The sequence below is a fragment of the Ursus arctos genome, unplaced genomic scaffold, assembly GCF_023065955.2.
Source record: "Ursus arctos isolate Adak ecotype North America unplaced genomic scaffold, UrsArc2.0 scaffold_20, whole genome shotgun sequence".
Lineage (NCBI taxonomy): Eukaryota > Metazoa > Chordata > Mammalia > Carnivora > Ursidae > Ursus > Ursus arctos.
In genome coordinates, this window is record NW_026622875.1 from 44,761,827 (window position 1) to 44,778,114 (window position 16,288).

Below are 16,288 nucleotides of genomic sequence, written 5' to 3' on the forward strand. Positions count from 1 at the left end.
CTTTTTAATGCACTCATAGATCTTTCCCCAAAATAGTGACTATTTTTCTTCTTGGTTGCTGAAACTCAGGTGTTTTGAGTTTTTTAGTGCCAGCAAATAGACGTAAGAGCTAAGGTTTTCATCCAGAAGAGAGAGGCGGTGGAAGTTGGCATTTCCACTTAGAACTGACCTTAGGACCAGGCAGTACGTCGTGTTAAACCTGAATAACCCCTCAAAATAAAAACCCAAACACCCAGACTGACACAGCACGAGCTTCATTTCTCACTGTGCTTTGTTACGTGATGATATCAAGTATGATCTAGGTAATGGGTTCTCCTCAAGAGGTTGTGGCTCTCTCCCTTGCCACCTGCACTATATTCTTATCACTGTATTCTCATCGAACACCTAGAGTAAGTGAAAACTGCCAATTGAACAATTATAGATACTTTCTCTGACATGATGTCCAGGTCCAGGTCATCCACCCCAATTTGTCCTTTCTGTTCCCTTGTGTGGAGCTGGTGGTTTGGGAAAATTGCTCTTCCTCAAATAGATAATTTATTTGTAAGTTTTCACATAACATTCCCTTTTTTCCTCCTTCCATTGACCAACTCAAAGATAGTTCTTGCTGTTATGGTTCTCTGTTTCTTTAAGCTTTTCTACATTTCACCAACGCGTGTAGACTGTAGCACACATTCAGCACCTGTCCCAGATTGCCATATGTTACGATGTATCTGTGTACGTGTCCTAATCCTCTCCTTGGGTTACAACCTCTTTGAGGGCAGGGCCGTACCCATAGTAGGTACCCAGCAGTCTATGTTTAATGATCGAATCTAGCATCTGCTTGTTAATAGGTACCTTTGAGGGAAAATGAATGACGCATGAAAGCAGAAGAATTCTGGCATTCTTGCTCAGTGGAGAAGGGCTAGCCCAAAGCTCTCACTGAACCATAACTGCCTTTCACTGTCTCCTGCCGCTGACTGTGTCCGTCCATGTTTTTCTTCCCAAAAGGAAAACTTTAACCGGAGCCAGCCAAGGCCAGCACGTGAAGCAAAGTTAGACATACACGACGTGACGTGTGGTCAGATAGCTGGGGCTACGGACTCTCCTCCATCACCCCACAGGACCTGATTCAGCGGTTTAAATTAGAAACCTGGCTGCACTGCCTTCTTTGTACTCCTCTCACCCTTGTAGTAATAGTTCCACTGTTGTTAGTAAGATTTCCTGTTCTATGAAACTGCAAATCACACACACATTAAAAATGGGTGTTGGGCGCCTGGGTGGCTCAGTCAGTTAAGCGTCTGCTTTCAGCTAAGGTCATGATCCCAGAGTCCCAGGATCAAGTCCCACATCAGGCTCCCTGCTCATTGGAGAGCCTGCTTCTCCCTCTGACCCTCTCCCCTCTCCCCTCTCGTGCTTTCTTTCTCTCGCTCTCTCTCTCAAATAAAAAAATAAAACCTTTGGGGGAAGAAAAAGAGGGATATTGGGTGGATAGGAGGTGACTGACTTCCAAAGAGACCCTTTTGCACAGACCCCACCCTCTCCCCACCACTTGCTTAAGGGTGGCCTGGATGTCGGTCAGAACAGGACAAGCTAGACTATAGAAAAGAACAAAGACAATGGTAGAACCGTGACCATCTCTTCATTTTTACCTGATACCATCTACACAAGCGTTTCGGAGGCAGGCACTGTCATTCTTACTTTATTCCCGAAGCCTCCCGTAATGCCTTGGGCTTAGCTAACACTCTGTAAATGCTTTGTCCATTTATTCAACACTTACTGAGGACCTGATGTGTGCTCAGCACTGTTTCCAGTAGTGAAAAAGAAAGACATGGCCCCTGCCGGCATGGAGTTGTCAGTCTGTTGAGGGTGGGGAAAGTAGGGAAAATAGGGAAAGACCCCATAACTGGAGTCATGGTGATTTAATTCAAATTGTGCCAAGTTGTCATGTAGGAAAAATGTAGAGTGTGATGAGAATATATAAAATAAAACACTTCCCCACATTTTCCTTGATCTCCTTTAGAGAGTAATATTGAAGCTGAAGTCTCAGGGATGAATAGGAGACATTGAATAGGTGGCCGGGGCAAGGAAGTCTAGACAAGTGCATCCATCCCTGGAATAAAAAGTCACAATTTATTATCCACGAAAACTCTGCAGGTGTTAAAAGCTCTAGATGCCTGAGGTGTGGACCCACTCTCTGACCCCACACACCCACTGATCCCAACTTCTTCTCTCCCTCCTTTTGTTTCCACATCAGAATATGCCACCAACAACCCTGACCTGTTGTTAGTCATATTTCAAGTGACAGGCGTCAGCCTCCTGCCACCACTGGGAATCGCCATAGCCGTCATTGTCACCTTCTACTGCTACCGGGTTCACCGGCAGCAGAAGCTGAGCCCGTCCTGGGAGACCAGCAAGCCACGGAAGCTCATGGAGTTCAGCGAGCACCTGGCCATCATTCTGGAAGACGACCGCTCCGACATCAGCTCTACCTGCGCCAACAACATCAACCACAACACAGAGCTGCTGCCCATTGAGCTGGACACCCTGGTGGGGAAAGGTCGCTTCGCCGAGGTCTACAAGGCCAAGCTGAAGCAGAACACTTCAGAACAGTTCGAGACCGTGGCGGTCAAGATCTTCCCTTATGAGGAGTACGCCTCCTGGAAGACAGAGAAGGACATCTTCTCAGACATCAACCTGAAGCATGAGAACATCCTGCAGTTCCTGACGGCCGAGGAGCGGAAGACAGAGCTGGGGAAGCAGTATTGGCTGATCACAGCCTTCCACGCCAAGGGCAACCTACAGGAGTACCTCACGCGGCACGTCATCAGCTGGGAGGACCTGCGCAAGCTGGGCAGCTCCCTCGCCCGGGGCATTGCTCACCTGCACAGTGACCATACCCTGTGCGGGAGGCCCAAGATGCCCATCGTGCACAGGGACCTCAAGAGCTCCAATATCCTCGTCAAGAACGACCTGACCTGCTGCCTGTGTGACTTTGGGCTTTCCCTGCGCCTCGACCCGACTCTGTCTGTGGATGACCTGGCCAACAGTGGGCAGGTAAGTTAGACCTGGATCCCCTTACTTGTGGGGGCCCACGCCACCTCTCCACCCATCTCTCATGTCTTTTGTCTCAAACAGCCCTACCCTCTGAACACCTGTCGAGGGAATCTAGCCGAAGTCAAGGGTTGCCCCTGGGCATGGCCCACTCTCTCTCACCAGGGTGCTTTTCTAATGAACAACATTTCTCTTCCTGTTGCTGCCAAGCCCATCTAATTCAGGACATACAGTCTTCTCCTTGAGTTGGTCTTCATTTCTCTCCCATTTGCAAATTACTTTTCATTAATTCCAACACCATTCGTGCTTTGTCTCTCTCTTTTTCCTCTCTTATGCTTCTACGCAGGCCTCTTACTCTGAACTAGTGGTGGCTACCTTGTTTCTTTTTACCTTTCTAGAAGGCGATCTCCTTGTAGCCCAAATCCACATCCATTTGCTCACATCTAGCACAATGCCTTGAACAGCGAACGTGACCAATAAATATTTGAGTGAGTTGACAGACTGGGTGAATATACAATTCTGCAGTTCCGTTGAAGCATCTCACAGATGAAAATAGGAATCTGTTTGGATAAGGAGCTATTGGAAGGTCACTAGAAATTACCAAGCCATCCTTTATGAATGATGGCGGCCCATGTTTTCACGCACTGGGAGCTTGATGCGGATTACAGTAGAATCTGGAAAGCACCATTGTTACCTCTAAGCAGGTGGGGATATGTGCTTCTGAAGCATTTGGTTACTGCTCGATCTGGCCTCTTGGGTCAGGTCCAAGAGGTCCTGCGCAGCCAATGTTCAGATAAACATACTGAGTGAAATATGGACAGATTAATATGGCAGGGAAATGAGTCAGGCACTGACTGACCTATTGAGAAGAAAATTTTCTTCTGACACGTACCATTAAGAAACATTCCTTGGGACAGTAATATCAATTCACCTGACCTTCCTTAGCTTCTTGAAAAGGTAGGACTCCACTGTTATTTAATGAAGCTATCCATGCTACAGGATCAAACATTTAGAAAGAAATAACTTTCTTCTTTTTCCTATGTATACCAGTGTTTTCACGTTTTCCGTCATTGTCCAAACAAAACTACATAGCATATCCATCGAAACTGTAAAATGATCTGGATTTGGGCTTCTACTGTAGAAATACTTTCATGCAGTTTAGTTTACTAGAGATTTTATGAAATGATACTACATTCTTGGCACACTAGAATGTACCATGGAGTAAACAAAGGAGACTGAGACAGTCCTTAAGTGACCGAAACTAATGGCAATGATTCTTATTTTCCTCCATAAATCTTGGTGTTTTGGGAATGAGAAAATAGTTAATTTGCGAAAGCAAAAATAAAGATCTGTGGTATCACAGATGTTGTCTCCCCGGTTATCTGTGAGGATGCTATTGTCTAATACAAAGGCATATATCATGAAGCTAGATAAAGCAGCTCTGGGGTTTGGCATTTCCTTATTGGTATGCTTTGTTTATATTTTTAAAAGTGTTTTCAGGGAGAGAAAGCCTATTTTTAAAAATAATTTCATAATCTGTACCTTTCTTGGCCAGTCTCGTGATTTAAAAGAGCACTGTGCTTTCCAGAGATCATCTGCATGTGTAGGGGACAAACAGCCGCGATATTTTTATAAAATAAAGATGCCACTGGGAATGACACGATGGGCCTCAATGTCTATTATTGCTTTAGGTGGGAACTGCAAGATACATGGCTCCAGAAGTCCTAGAGTCCAGGATGAATCTGGAGAACGTTGAATCCTTTAAGCAGACGGATGTCTACTCCATGGCTCTGGTACTCTGGGAAATGACATCTCGCTGCAATGCGGTGGGAGGTACGTATGGACCACCATCATGGTACAGGAGGTGACGCGCCTTCAAAATGATGTCATGTTGCTTGCCTCAGGCATGATTCCAGGGGTACAACAGAGTTAACCCCACAGTGAGAGCTAGTTGAGATCTGTTAGTACACAGCCATTCCAGAATGACTGGGAATCATGCTTAAAAAGCCTAGATTTTTAAGCTGAAAGCCATGTTTGGAGCATAGAGCTTTTGATCCCCCTTTTAGAAGTATAATTACTTTTCTCTTGACACATCTCGCCACTGATATTTAAATATCTGGCAAAAGATGAACACTGATACAATTTATAAGAATTTGTTGTACTTATCAAATGGAAAATATTACTTAGGAAAATATCTGATTTTGTTTGGTTTTCTATTTTAAGGTTTTTAAACCTTAAGAACTATAAGGTCCAGGTGCTGGATTTGGCTCAAAATTTATTTTCATGGAAATGACTTTCCTTTGTTGGGCAATACAAGTAGAACGATTTGATATATTTGTTTAGCTTTATAAAAATCTAGTAGAGAGGTTATTAAGGAATGCCATGGTAGTCTTCAGGGACGTAGGTGGGATGCCATTGTTTTAGACAGCGTTGTCCCCTGGTCTCCGTGGACATGAGAATGGCCCGGGTCTACATTTTTGCCCTTTTTTCATTCTTCTCAGTAGTTTCCATGACGGTCTTTGCTCTCACCTTAGAAATTTATGCATCTCAGCTTGGTCCTGGCTGGCTGTTAAGTCAAGCCAAGCCAACTCCAGTTTTATTTTTAACTCTTTGTTTTGTAATATTTTTAGACTTACAGAACAGTGACAAAAATAGTATAGGGAGTTCCCATATAGTCTTCACGCAGCTTCCCCTACCGTGAACACTTTACCTAAACCACAGCACAGCTATTGAAGACAGGCCATTCACATTGGCACGATACTCTTCCTTAGTCCGTACAAGTTATTCATGTGTCCAAGTTCCCACTAATGTCCTTTTCTGGAGCAGATGCCAGCCCAGGATCCTATATTCCAGTAAACGTCCATGCCTCCTTAGTCTCCTTCACCTTGTGACAGTTCCTCAGTCTGTCTTTCATGACCTTGACACTCAGGAAGCAGTTAGACGAGGTATTTCATAGACGGTCTCTCACTTTGGGTTTCTCTGATGTTTTCTCATGGTTGGATTGAGATTGTGCATTTGGGGCAAGAAGAGCACAGCACTGATGCTGTGCTCTCCTCGGCAGCTCGTGGAGGGGGCACAAGATGTCAGGGTGCCTGTTCAGCTTGTTCCCTGGGTTGGGGTGGTATCTACCAGGTTTCTCCCCTGTGAAGATGCTATTTTTTTCCATTTGTAATTAAAACATATCTTAGAAGAAGGTACCTTGACCTGTTTCTAAAGATACTAAACACCTGTTTCGTCAGGATATTAGGCTGGTTTCTTATCATAACTTTACCTGCTGATTTTAGGATCCATCCGTCACCCTTGTTGGCAGCAATTATCATTGTAATGTTTGCCTGTCAGTGATTTGCTATTTTCTTATCCTTTCTACATGTATTAGTAGGTCTTCTGCTGGAAGGGAGAGCTGTCTTTTCTCTCACCACCCCCGCTATTTATTCTTTTCTTTATGCATTTATATCAGTATGGAGCTGCGAATATTTATTTTATTCTATGGGTATCCAATATCATCAATATTTATCTTGTTGCTCAGATCGCTGCAGCTTCGGTCACTGGACCACGCCACCCATGGGTAAAACATGGTGGATCAGCTTGGCACCACGCTGGCTCTGAGTCTTCATCCTGTTTAGAACTTAGAGCTTCCTTAGCGGACTCCCCAGGATGGGTCCAGGTCACTCCTTTCCACTGGAAACCTTAGTGTCCCATCACCTATTTGCTGGGGTTCCTACATGGGGATGGCACTTCCTATCTGACTGTCTTACCTGAGTTTCTTCCCCACCAGCACTTCCAAAACTAACTTGACTTTTCCTTGCACAGTGAAATTTGTTTAACCAAGTTTCAGCCACCGAGAATAATTTTCTGCTTGAAAGCTTTGACAGTCCCAAGATGAATCCTTAGACGGGTATGAGTTGTGTAAGAGACGATGCTGTTGTCACTGTCGGAATAAATTTACCCAGATTTCGGTATCTTTTCTATCCTTTCAAACCCGTTATTCTATAAACATGAGCTGGAGATTGTGGGTCTGTCTTTCCCTCTGTCAGCGCAGCCAGCTTATTAAGGCCCTATGTGAGCTCCCTGCTTTCATTGTTATCAATGACTGAAGCCCTTTCCTGTTGATATTTGCTGAGTGTGGAAGAATTCGGGCTAATGGGGAAGAACTGAGTTCACCAACTTTTACAAGGTCTAAAAACAGATACAGTATAAACAAGTTTTCCCAAGGAAGGAACAGGATCTCATTTGCTCAGCTAGTCTCAAAAAACCTTTCATAACCTTTAGGATAAGAACAGACGGCTTTGGGAGAACCGGAAAGAGGCCATCCCGGTTCTCATTTTGTTTGATCTTAAGCCCACAGTCCTGTTTCTCCCATCTCCGCTCAGGCTGCAGAAACCCAAGTTATTTATCTGTGCTCATTTTGGTCCCACTGAAAGCCCTTCAGCTGATTTAGTGTGTGAACTCACGTATTAAGCTCTTTCGTTAACCTGCTTTGGAAAGCATTGTTTTTTGGTTTAGGGATTTTTGGGTTGTTTTTCTGTTTTTTTTTTTTGTGGTTTTTTGAGGGGGAATCTGTCTTAAAGACATTAAAGACAGATTCTTAGCCTAGTCTTCATTTCAGAGACTTTTCTTCTATATTTCAGGAGTCCCGTGGAAACCATATCAAGCCTGCAGATAAATGCTTTCCCTCCCAGCTGTTGTAGACACACGGCTAGAAGGTCAGGTTTTGCCCTCAGGAAGTTCGTCACCTACTGATGAGACAGACTTTTTTCTTTTTCTTTACCTTTTAAAAATGTACACATGCAGACACATTTCTTACCTTAAAAATAAAATGGATAAGAATTCCCTCCAGTTGACGTTAGGCTTTAATTTTGAAGATCTAAAACAGAGGACAGGATATAAAAAGGCTTTCTCCTTAGGCTTAAACCTTCTTTTCTGCAACCTGAAATATAACGTACAGAATTACTGTTTTTCATTGACAGCCTTGTTTCAAAAAAGGAGATGATGGAATATGAAGCTTCACCTAGTCTGATGCTTGTAGATTGAGATTTTATTTTGCAACGTAGGTCAATTAATACTCCTTCGGGTTTTATTCTGGGAAGCAAAATACCACACTGAATGCAGCAGAAGACTAAGCATCAGGGGACAGTCTTGCAGGGAATGAGAAACCCCAGCTTTCCTGCCTTTAAGTGACTCTATTCTGTTCTTGTGGTTGAGCCCAGACTCGTCACGTGGATGCTAAACCTGACCCCCGCTCGCCCTTCTGGGCTCGTCTCCGCAGGCACTAATGTTCGACGCTGCAGGTCTTCTATGAATGTCTTTTAGGTCTCGACACTAGGCTGTGTCTCATGCCATTAACTGGGACTGAACTAGACTTTTGAACAGGCAAGTGCAATTCAGTTGTGACCAGTGTGGCAGGAAGGTAAGGCAGGGGCGCGTGGCACTGCAGGCCCACGTCAGCTGAGGAGAGCGAGGCGGTAGGGTCAGGCACGGGGGGTTAGGTCAGCGCTGGAAGGAAGGGGAAGACTCGGGAGTGTCCTCGTGCGTTACTTCTTGATCAGCCTGTCCTCTGGGCAGAGTGGCTCAAGGGGAACAGAGAAAGATAGAGCGCTACACTGGAGAAGTCGCTCTTAGCAGATGAGAAAATGCGAACAGAGGACCACAGCGCTCTTCTGAAGCCAACTGGTACAGCGCCATTCGCTCCCAGGAGCTCAAGAGATGGGCTGTCATAAGTGAAGAGGGTGGTCGAAAAGGAAAGGCTTCCCGGTGGACGCAGGTGTGATAATGAAGAGAGCCACGACGGAGGAGTAGCCCCCTTGACCACACGCTTGCTTCATGGGCCCGCTCCTCCAGTCTACCAAGGACCCTGAAGTAAGCACTGTTATTAGCCATATTTTACAGATGGGCGAACTAAGGTGTCAGGAGGTGGGTGAGCTGTGAGGCCAGGAATCAGAGCCCAGCTGTCTGACTCCAGCCCACTGACCCGAACGTTCCTAGGACACTGCCGGCCTGACCGGTGAAGGACATCTTAAGTAAAGAACAGCTTCCATCACTGTTATTATCATTATGATTAAGCAGCCGGTGCTACTTTGTGCATCCTGGCCTTTAATTCGATGCCTTTCCGGAAGTAGCTGGCAAGACAGTCACACGCTTGAGGAATGTTCGATGACGGCCTCACTCGTGAAAGTCTCCAGGGATTGACATGGCTGTCTCCCCTGGGTGCATCTCTGTTAGCCGAATGCCAAAGCTGTTCATTTCTGAGCATGTTACAGGCTCAGCGCCTTAAAGTCTGGTATAACTTTCTTACCCTTTTCTCTGAAGATCTATTTATTCATTCATTCCTTCCCTCAACAAATATTTATTGAGTACCAATTACATGGCAGGCATACTCAAAATGCTAGGGGCACAGCAGTGAAAAAATTAAAACAAACAAACAAAAAACCAGTCTCTGTCCTCAAGAGACAAGGAGTCTCTGAAGAGCTAATATTCTAGAAAGAAAGGTAGTGAACTAACAGATACGTGATACACCACCGGGGGTGGGAGGAGGCGCATATGATGAGTTTAGAAAGAAAAATAAAGAGTTAGGGACAGATTATGACAGAGGGCATTATTTCAGACACTTGGATCATCGGAAAGAACATGAAGGTCCAGAAAACAGGTCTCTCAGAGCTGTTCGAAGAAGGAGGTGATTAGTCTGTTGCTGTCTTGTAAAGAAGGAGGAAAGGCATGCAGTCGTCACTCAGCAAGGACAGACGCAGAGACTGGCTCTGTCTGACAAAGAAATCTCTGTCCGGCTTTCGGTTTGTTTCTTGTTCAGGCGAGTGTTTGTGGTGTGTGGGAGGCGGAGGAAGGCGGGGACCCTTTGAGGGCCCCCTTTGGCGAGCACAGCAGGCCCAATAGTCACATCCTCCCCAGCCAAACCCCAGCCAACCCAGGCCCACAAGCAAGCCGACTTCCAAATCCCTGGCCATTTAGGCCTTTGACTAGAAGCTGACACACAGCCGCCAGCCGAGCAAGCGTTTAGCAAGACGAGAAGCATCGTCCCTGAGCGCCAACAGCTTGCCCCGGCCTGGCACAGCAGACAGAAGTGCGCACGAATCAAAAAGGAAGGAAAGAGAGACCAAAACAACAACAGCCACAACAACAACAGCAAAGAGGGGAGGGGGGAGAGGGGCAGAAGAGAGACAGGACAGAAGCGCTTCGTTTTCCTGGGCTTCGGGGAGGAAAATCGGGAAGCAGATCTAAAACTTCGGGGAGCCCCGTCAGCAGCAGTGCTGCCCTCTTCAGTTGGCACTGCGTCGAAACAACAGCTGCCTTCCAGATGCTGCCTTCCGGAGACAGCACTGCGTCCCAGAGCCTTGCCCTCTGCGCGTGCGGAGCTGGGGGGGCGGGGGGAGAGCAAGCTCGGCTTCCCTTCAGAGCCTTCGACAGAAATTAAAAGAAGCTGCAAGGGTCTGGGAGGGCAGGCTGGCTGCCGTCACGGAAAGACTTTGGGGAAAGACTGCGGAAGGGGGGTTGGAAAGGACGAGCGAGTTGTTCCCAGTAAAGAAATGTCTTAGAAAAGAGGTTATTTGAGGCAGTCGGGGAGATCGGGAGGTGCTGGGCCTTGGTGCGCCTGGCCCGGGGAAGGCAGCCGGAGGGGGCGCAGAGACTGGGTTTGATTGAATAATTCTGTTGTGTGAGCGTCTGTCTTGGGTTGGGGGCCTCAGAGCCTGGAACAAGCATTGAGCCTAAGTGGTTTATTTGGGAAGTGATCTCAGGAAATGCCAGTAAGGGAACCGGGAAGTGAGTCAGGAAAGGGAAGGAGGCCAAGAAATGGCGTGTTATCAAGCAGGGCACCACTGCAGACAGCTGGAGCACGGTCCTGCCGGGGACCCCCGGGTGCAGAGTCAAACACACGCCTCGGCATCACATCACCTGACTCACGAGGAAGCTGGGGGCTTACCTTCCAATCCCCATCCATCCTGGGTGGAAGGTAGCTCCCGGTTTAGTTTGGGAAGGGGGACACAATCTGCCCAGCCTATTCCGCATGGCGTGGGGCCAGCAGGCATGGAAAGTTGTGTGGCCAGCTGTCTTCTAGGAGTAGACTGAGTAATGGTGGGGGAGCCTGCTCACCCCTCAATTTGCTTGCTCTAGAGTACTCCATAGAAGGGAGGCATTTGATCAAATGCACAAAGAGGACTCTAGAAAACTCTAGAAAACCATGCATGAACTCCATTGCCAACCCTGCCCTGATCTGGTGCTCGTGACCTAAGTTGTGACAGGCTCATTTTTCCCCACCCCCACCATCCCACTTGTTTCCCTAAACTCAAAATGGACGAATGTTTGGGTTTAATGTCGGTAAATAATAGTAGTTAAGGAGAGGGCTGCTCTTTGTAATCAGTGGGTTTTTGCATAACTCGTTTAGAAATTACAAACCATCACCATTCGATAGGTTCCGTAAGCTTCCCCTTCTCAGAGTCATGCAGCGCGGAGGGGCTGGCCAAGGCAGGGAGGAACACATTTGTCACATCTGTGACAGGCGTGTTCCCACCTGGGGCTGCCCCAGCTGGGCCTGTTCTGGTTGGGGGAGAAAGAGCTCACTGAAATGCTTGAGGAGAGAGGAGAAAGCATGTAGGCTTCCTAAAAAGGCAAAACCATCTTCAGAGTAACGGTAATTTAGCATGCGATTCTGAGTGTTCTTCCCGGAATCCAGGGCACTCTCTGGCCTCTCTTTTCTCAACTGTGAAATGAAGTGTTGGATCACGTCTTTCGAGACTCTTCTTCAACATTCTCTGTCTGACTCACTTGAAAGGCTTAAACTATGCTTAATAACTTGTGTTCAGTTCCTCTGTCAAGACACAACTCCTATTCCCTGCAAAACATTTACAGCAATGCTGCTCCACGTGTGGTCTGTGGAAGGTGCTGGTCCTAGGGTGGGTTGTTCCAGATCTGTGATACGATGAGGACAGAGCGGCTGTTTTGTGACTTTAATAGCAATTCGGTGTTGCCCACGACACCCGAGTAGCATTCATTTTTCTTGTGATTTGTTTCTGCAGTGTTTTACTAAAGCTTCAGTCCCCTGTGAACTGGGGGGCAAAACACCTCATCTTTTATAAAAATATAGATTGAGAAGTGCTCATCATAAACAGTAAGGGGAAAATTTAAGTCACCTTTAATCCCAGCATTCAGCCGAAGCCACTTTTGTGCAACTAGGGATGAGGAGTAGGGAGAAAGATTTGCTTTTGCTGTATCCATTTGTTTAGTAATTTGGGGGTTTTAATCACATACATTTTCTTTTTTCCTTTTTTTTTTTTAAGGTTTTATTTATTTATTTGAGAGAAAGAGACAGAGATAGAGAGAGATACCACAAGCCAGGAAGAGAGGGAGAAGCAGGCTCCCCGCTGAGCAGGGAGCCCAATTTGGGACTTGATCCCAGGACCCTGGGACGCTTAACCGAGTGAGCCACCCAGGCACTCCTCACGTGCGTTTTCTAAAATAAAAATACTTTAAGCACCAATGTAAAAAATAAGTAGATAAGGATAAAAGATAAATAGGGATAAAAGATATGTAATTTGGACCTAGCAGTTTTACCAGAGTGGATTTTGAAGTGTCTCAGCTTCTAGATGCCTGAAACCATGGGAGAAAGTTGGAGCTAAAACCAGCCCCGGGGTTGGCCAGTCACTACCTCTGCTCGATTCCCCAGGACCATCCGGGTGTCAGTGCTTGATATCCCGTCCCAGGGAGGACCACCGGGGCCCACCTGGCTGGCAGAGGCCTCCTGCCCTCAACCACCTGCCCGGAGTTAAGGCCTCAACCCGGGCGTCTGTGGCCACCTCATTCTGCTCAGGCAAAGCAAATGTGCTCAGTATCCCGAGGGCCTCCAGGAGGAAACAGCCTCCAGCATAATGTCTGTCAGCAGTTGTCCTCTGCATTCTGGTGGAGGCCTGAGAGTGGCATTGCCTTAACAGCCACAAAAGGAAAAAAAAAAACCAAAAAGTACTGCCTGACAGTGGTTTTCCTGACGGCCACCATCAGATATTAAAGCTCGTGACTGAGAGGTGCTCCCAAACATGGGTCATCTTTACATTCTAGGGCATGACTAAAAAAATAGGTGGGGGTCGTATGTTTAAACTGAGGGCGAAGAGCAAAGAAAGAAGAATTACAAAAATCCGCAATAAGACAAAAAAGCCCACTTAACTATGTTGGAAAATATATATTATATAAATATGACATCCACTGGGAGTTGAAGAAAGGTCAGCTTAAAACATGCATACACTTTTTTTTTTTTTAATTTTTATATTTTTCTAGAGAGACAGCACAGGGGAGGGAGGGACCGAGGGAGAGAGAGAATCTTAAGCAGGCTCTATGCCCGGCACAGAGCCCAGGACGGGGCTCGATCTCAGGCCCCTGAGATCATGACCTGAGCTGAAATCAAGAGTCAAATGCTTAACCAACTTGAACTACCCAGGTGCCCCACTTATTTTTTTTTTAAACATGCATGCTTGTTAAATCTCATCTCGGTTCCTCACCTGAAAGACTACTTCAGTGTTAAGGGATTGGGGTGTGCCCGTTTGGGTCACATTAGGGTCGCCCAGACTTGTCTAATTTAACCTTAGAAGGAGACTCATAGATTCACACTCTCCCAGCTCGACTCAGGGCCAGCCGCTTTCAGCCTGTCCTTGACCTCCCATCCCTATGAAATCTCCCACAAGTCACAGACAGGAAGCAGGCCTCATACCCCTCAGGGATACTAGAGAATCTCACAACTTTCCAAGGTTTTAGGGAAAGTAGGAACTAATCCAGTTAAAATTTTATTTGCTCTGGGAAAGGACTATCGCCTTTGTCGTCCTTTCCAAAGGAGCATTCATTACTTTTCCTTTACGCAGAAAAACAAACCCGTGCGTGATGCCCTATGCCATCCTCTCTGAGCTTTTCCTCATTCCCCATGGAAACCTGCTTTGGTCCCCACAGAACTTACAAAATTAGACACTGTGGTTTCTGTGACTTTGAAGATTAGGACTGGGAATGAAATAAATTGGTCCTGGGTTATAACCTCAACTATGGAGATTTTTTTCTTTGTTGTGTAGGAATCTCAGCCATGAGATCAACACCTGGGATTGATTCTGATCCCGCCATTTTCCTTCCCTGACGGCGGTCATCCCCTGCCCCTTTCTGAGCACTGGGCTATGGGAATTGTTGATGGGTTAGTACATCCCATTTCTCAAGAAGAGGCCGTATTAAGGCTTCCTCAGACTGGCTTTGCAACTAGGGTCAGATAGGGCCACTTAGCTGAGAGATTGACCTAAAGAGAAAGCACTTCCTTGGCGGCTGTCTTAGGCCAACTTTACTAGAAGTAGTCTGACACAATGTGCAATAGTTTATTGAGGATAAGGTCACAGGAGAAGACAGTAAGCGAAGCAGGAAGGGGAGGAGCTCAGCAAAGCTGCAGTTTCAAGAGAGTTCTAGCCTTGGCCTGATCTCATGGGGAACTCTACAGGGTGAATTGCACCACAGTCAACTCCCTGCAGAGGCAATTTATCATGGGCTGCAGGCTGCCTCTCAGGTGAAGCTTTCTGGAAATCTCCAGGCCAGGCAGCTCTCATCAGCCAAGGGAAGTCCTCCAGAGAAGGGCAGTTGGGGTCTGGCTTGGTAAAGGGATCCGGGCAGGGAGCCAGTGACACCAGCCACGGCAGCCAAAACCAATGGAAATGGAGACTGTGTGGACTGATAGGTTATCTAAGGAGCACATTATATCATATACAAATCGTAACCCATTATATTGTATTAGAATATACATACCTCAAGTCATGGTGCTCAGAATGCATCATATTGTTCGATTAGATTAGATTACAGGATAAGCCTGGAGGGGAACAAGGAGGTCATCCAATTCAGCCCCTTCCATTGGTAGAAGAGAAGAGCTAGGTCAGAGTAAACTGTACTGAGAACCAGCTCCGATTGTCAGTCCTCTGCTTTAGTTTGAATTCAACACAACTCCTATTTAGTGAATGCCTTGCTATGTATATGGCACAATTTTAAACACTGAGCAGAGCATTGGAAGACACTAGACTCAGCATCTGCCTCAGACCTTAGGAATGTATAGTCTATAGAAGATAAGGGAATGGAAGAAAGAAATAAGACTATTATGCTGATTAAAGTTCAGATCTCACCCCTAGAACAGTAAGGGTTAAGTGTTACGGCACTCGAGGGCAAAAGCGGACACACAGGAGGATGGTTTTTGCTTGTCTCAATGTGATGGGAGGCCTTCATCACAAATCTCCTGAAAAAGACAATATCCGGGCCACTCTTCTATTTGGAGGGTGCGGTATCACAGAAGATGAAAATACAAGTGGGGTTCTGGGAAAGGAGAGAAAACAAATAAACCAATAAGAATAGGCCATCTGTTTTCAAAATGTACCCTGAAAGCTTCTTCAGTTCTTAGCCTGGAAGGACAAATTATCGAAAGTTTTACTCATTGAACAAGATTATTTAGCTACAGGCCAAAGGCCTTACTCTGTGAAGAAGAATGTTGGATGTGGCCCATCGTCCCTTCCCAGCGCAGACATGGTTTAATACAGGAGTGTTTTCTATCTTTTCAGTGGTCCTGGGCCGTAGTGACATGTATGTTAATCCACCCACTTAAATTACTGTCTTGTTTTAGTATTCACCTAGAGTTTAAGCATTGCCACTTTGGACCCGATCGAAGACTCATTCACACCTGCGTTCATTCCTCAACAAAGAATGTATTGAGAGCCTCTTGTATAGGAGGTCCTGTCGGGATGCTAGGGATACAAGAATGACAAAAGGGAGTCAGAACCTGCCCTCAGATGTTCGCAGTCTTGTTAGATGAGACAAATAAACATGTCATTATATCAAAATACGACACAGACTAAAATAGAGCTCTGCCCGGGACACCCAGCCAGGAACGGCTGGGGGATATTCAAGGAAGTTTCTGTAAAGAGATTGACCTTAGTTGAAACCCGAAGTCCTAAGGAAGGGGCATATCATCCTCTCTTCTCTTCTTTGCCCCACGTTACCTCTATATCTGTGGCCAACTGCTTTGCTGAATACCCTCCCCTCCTTTCTCCAGTTCTCAAAATCCACCCATCATTCAAGGCCTAATCTAAACATCATCTTTCGTTATCCTTTCCCTGACTTCTTTTTCTTAAATCTTACTGCATTTACTGCTACCACACAGTTTCACACTTACTTGCCCTACGTGTGCTAATTTTATTGCCCTCTCACCCATCCCCCACCCCCACTCCACCCCCACCAGAATGTAGTCACTAAAGGA

The 16,288-nt window shown here is 46.2% G+C and overlaps 1 protein-coding gene across 2 annotated transcripts in view; it reads left to right on the forward strand.

Moving 5' to 3' along the window:
- TGFBR2 (transforming growth factor beta receptor 2) overlaps nt 1-16,288 on the forward strand; it is an 89,535-nt gene that overhangs the window by 66,379 nt on the left and 6,868 nt on the right. For both annotated transcript variants that reach the window (XM_057315805.1, XM_026496855.4), the window contains exons 4-5: nt 2,234-3,033; nt 4,722-4,863. In XM_057315805.1, the coding sequence (XP_057171788.1) occupies nt 2,234-3,033; nt 4,722-4,863 (942 nt within the window). The remainder of the gene's footprint in view (nt 1-2,233; nt 3,034-4,721; nt 4,864-16,288) is intronic.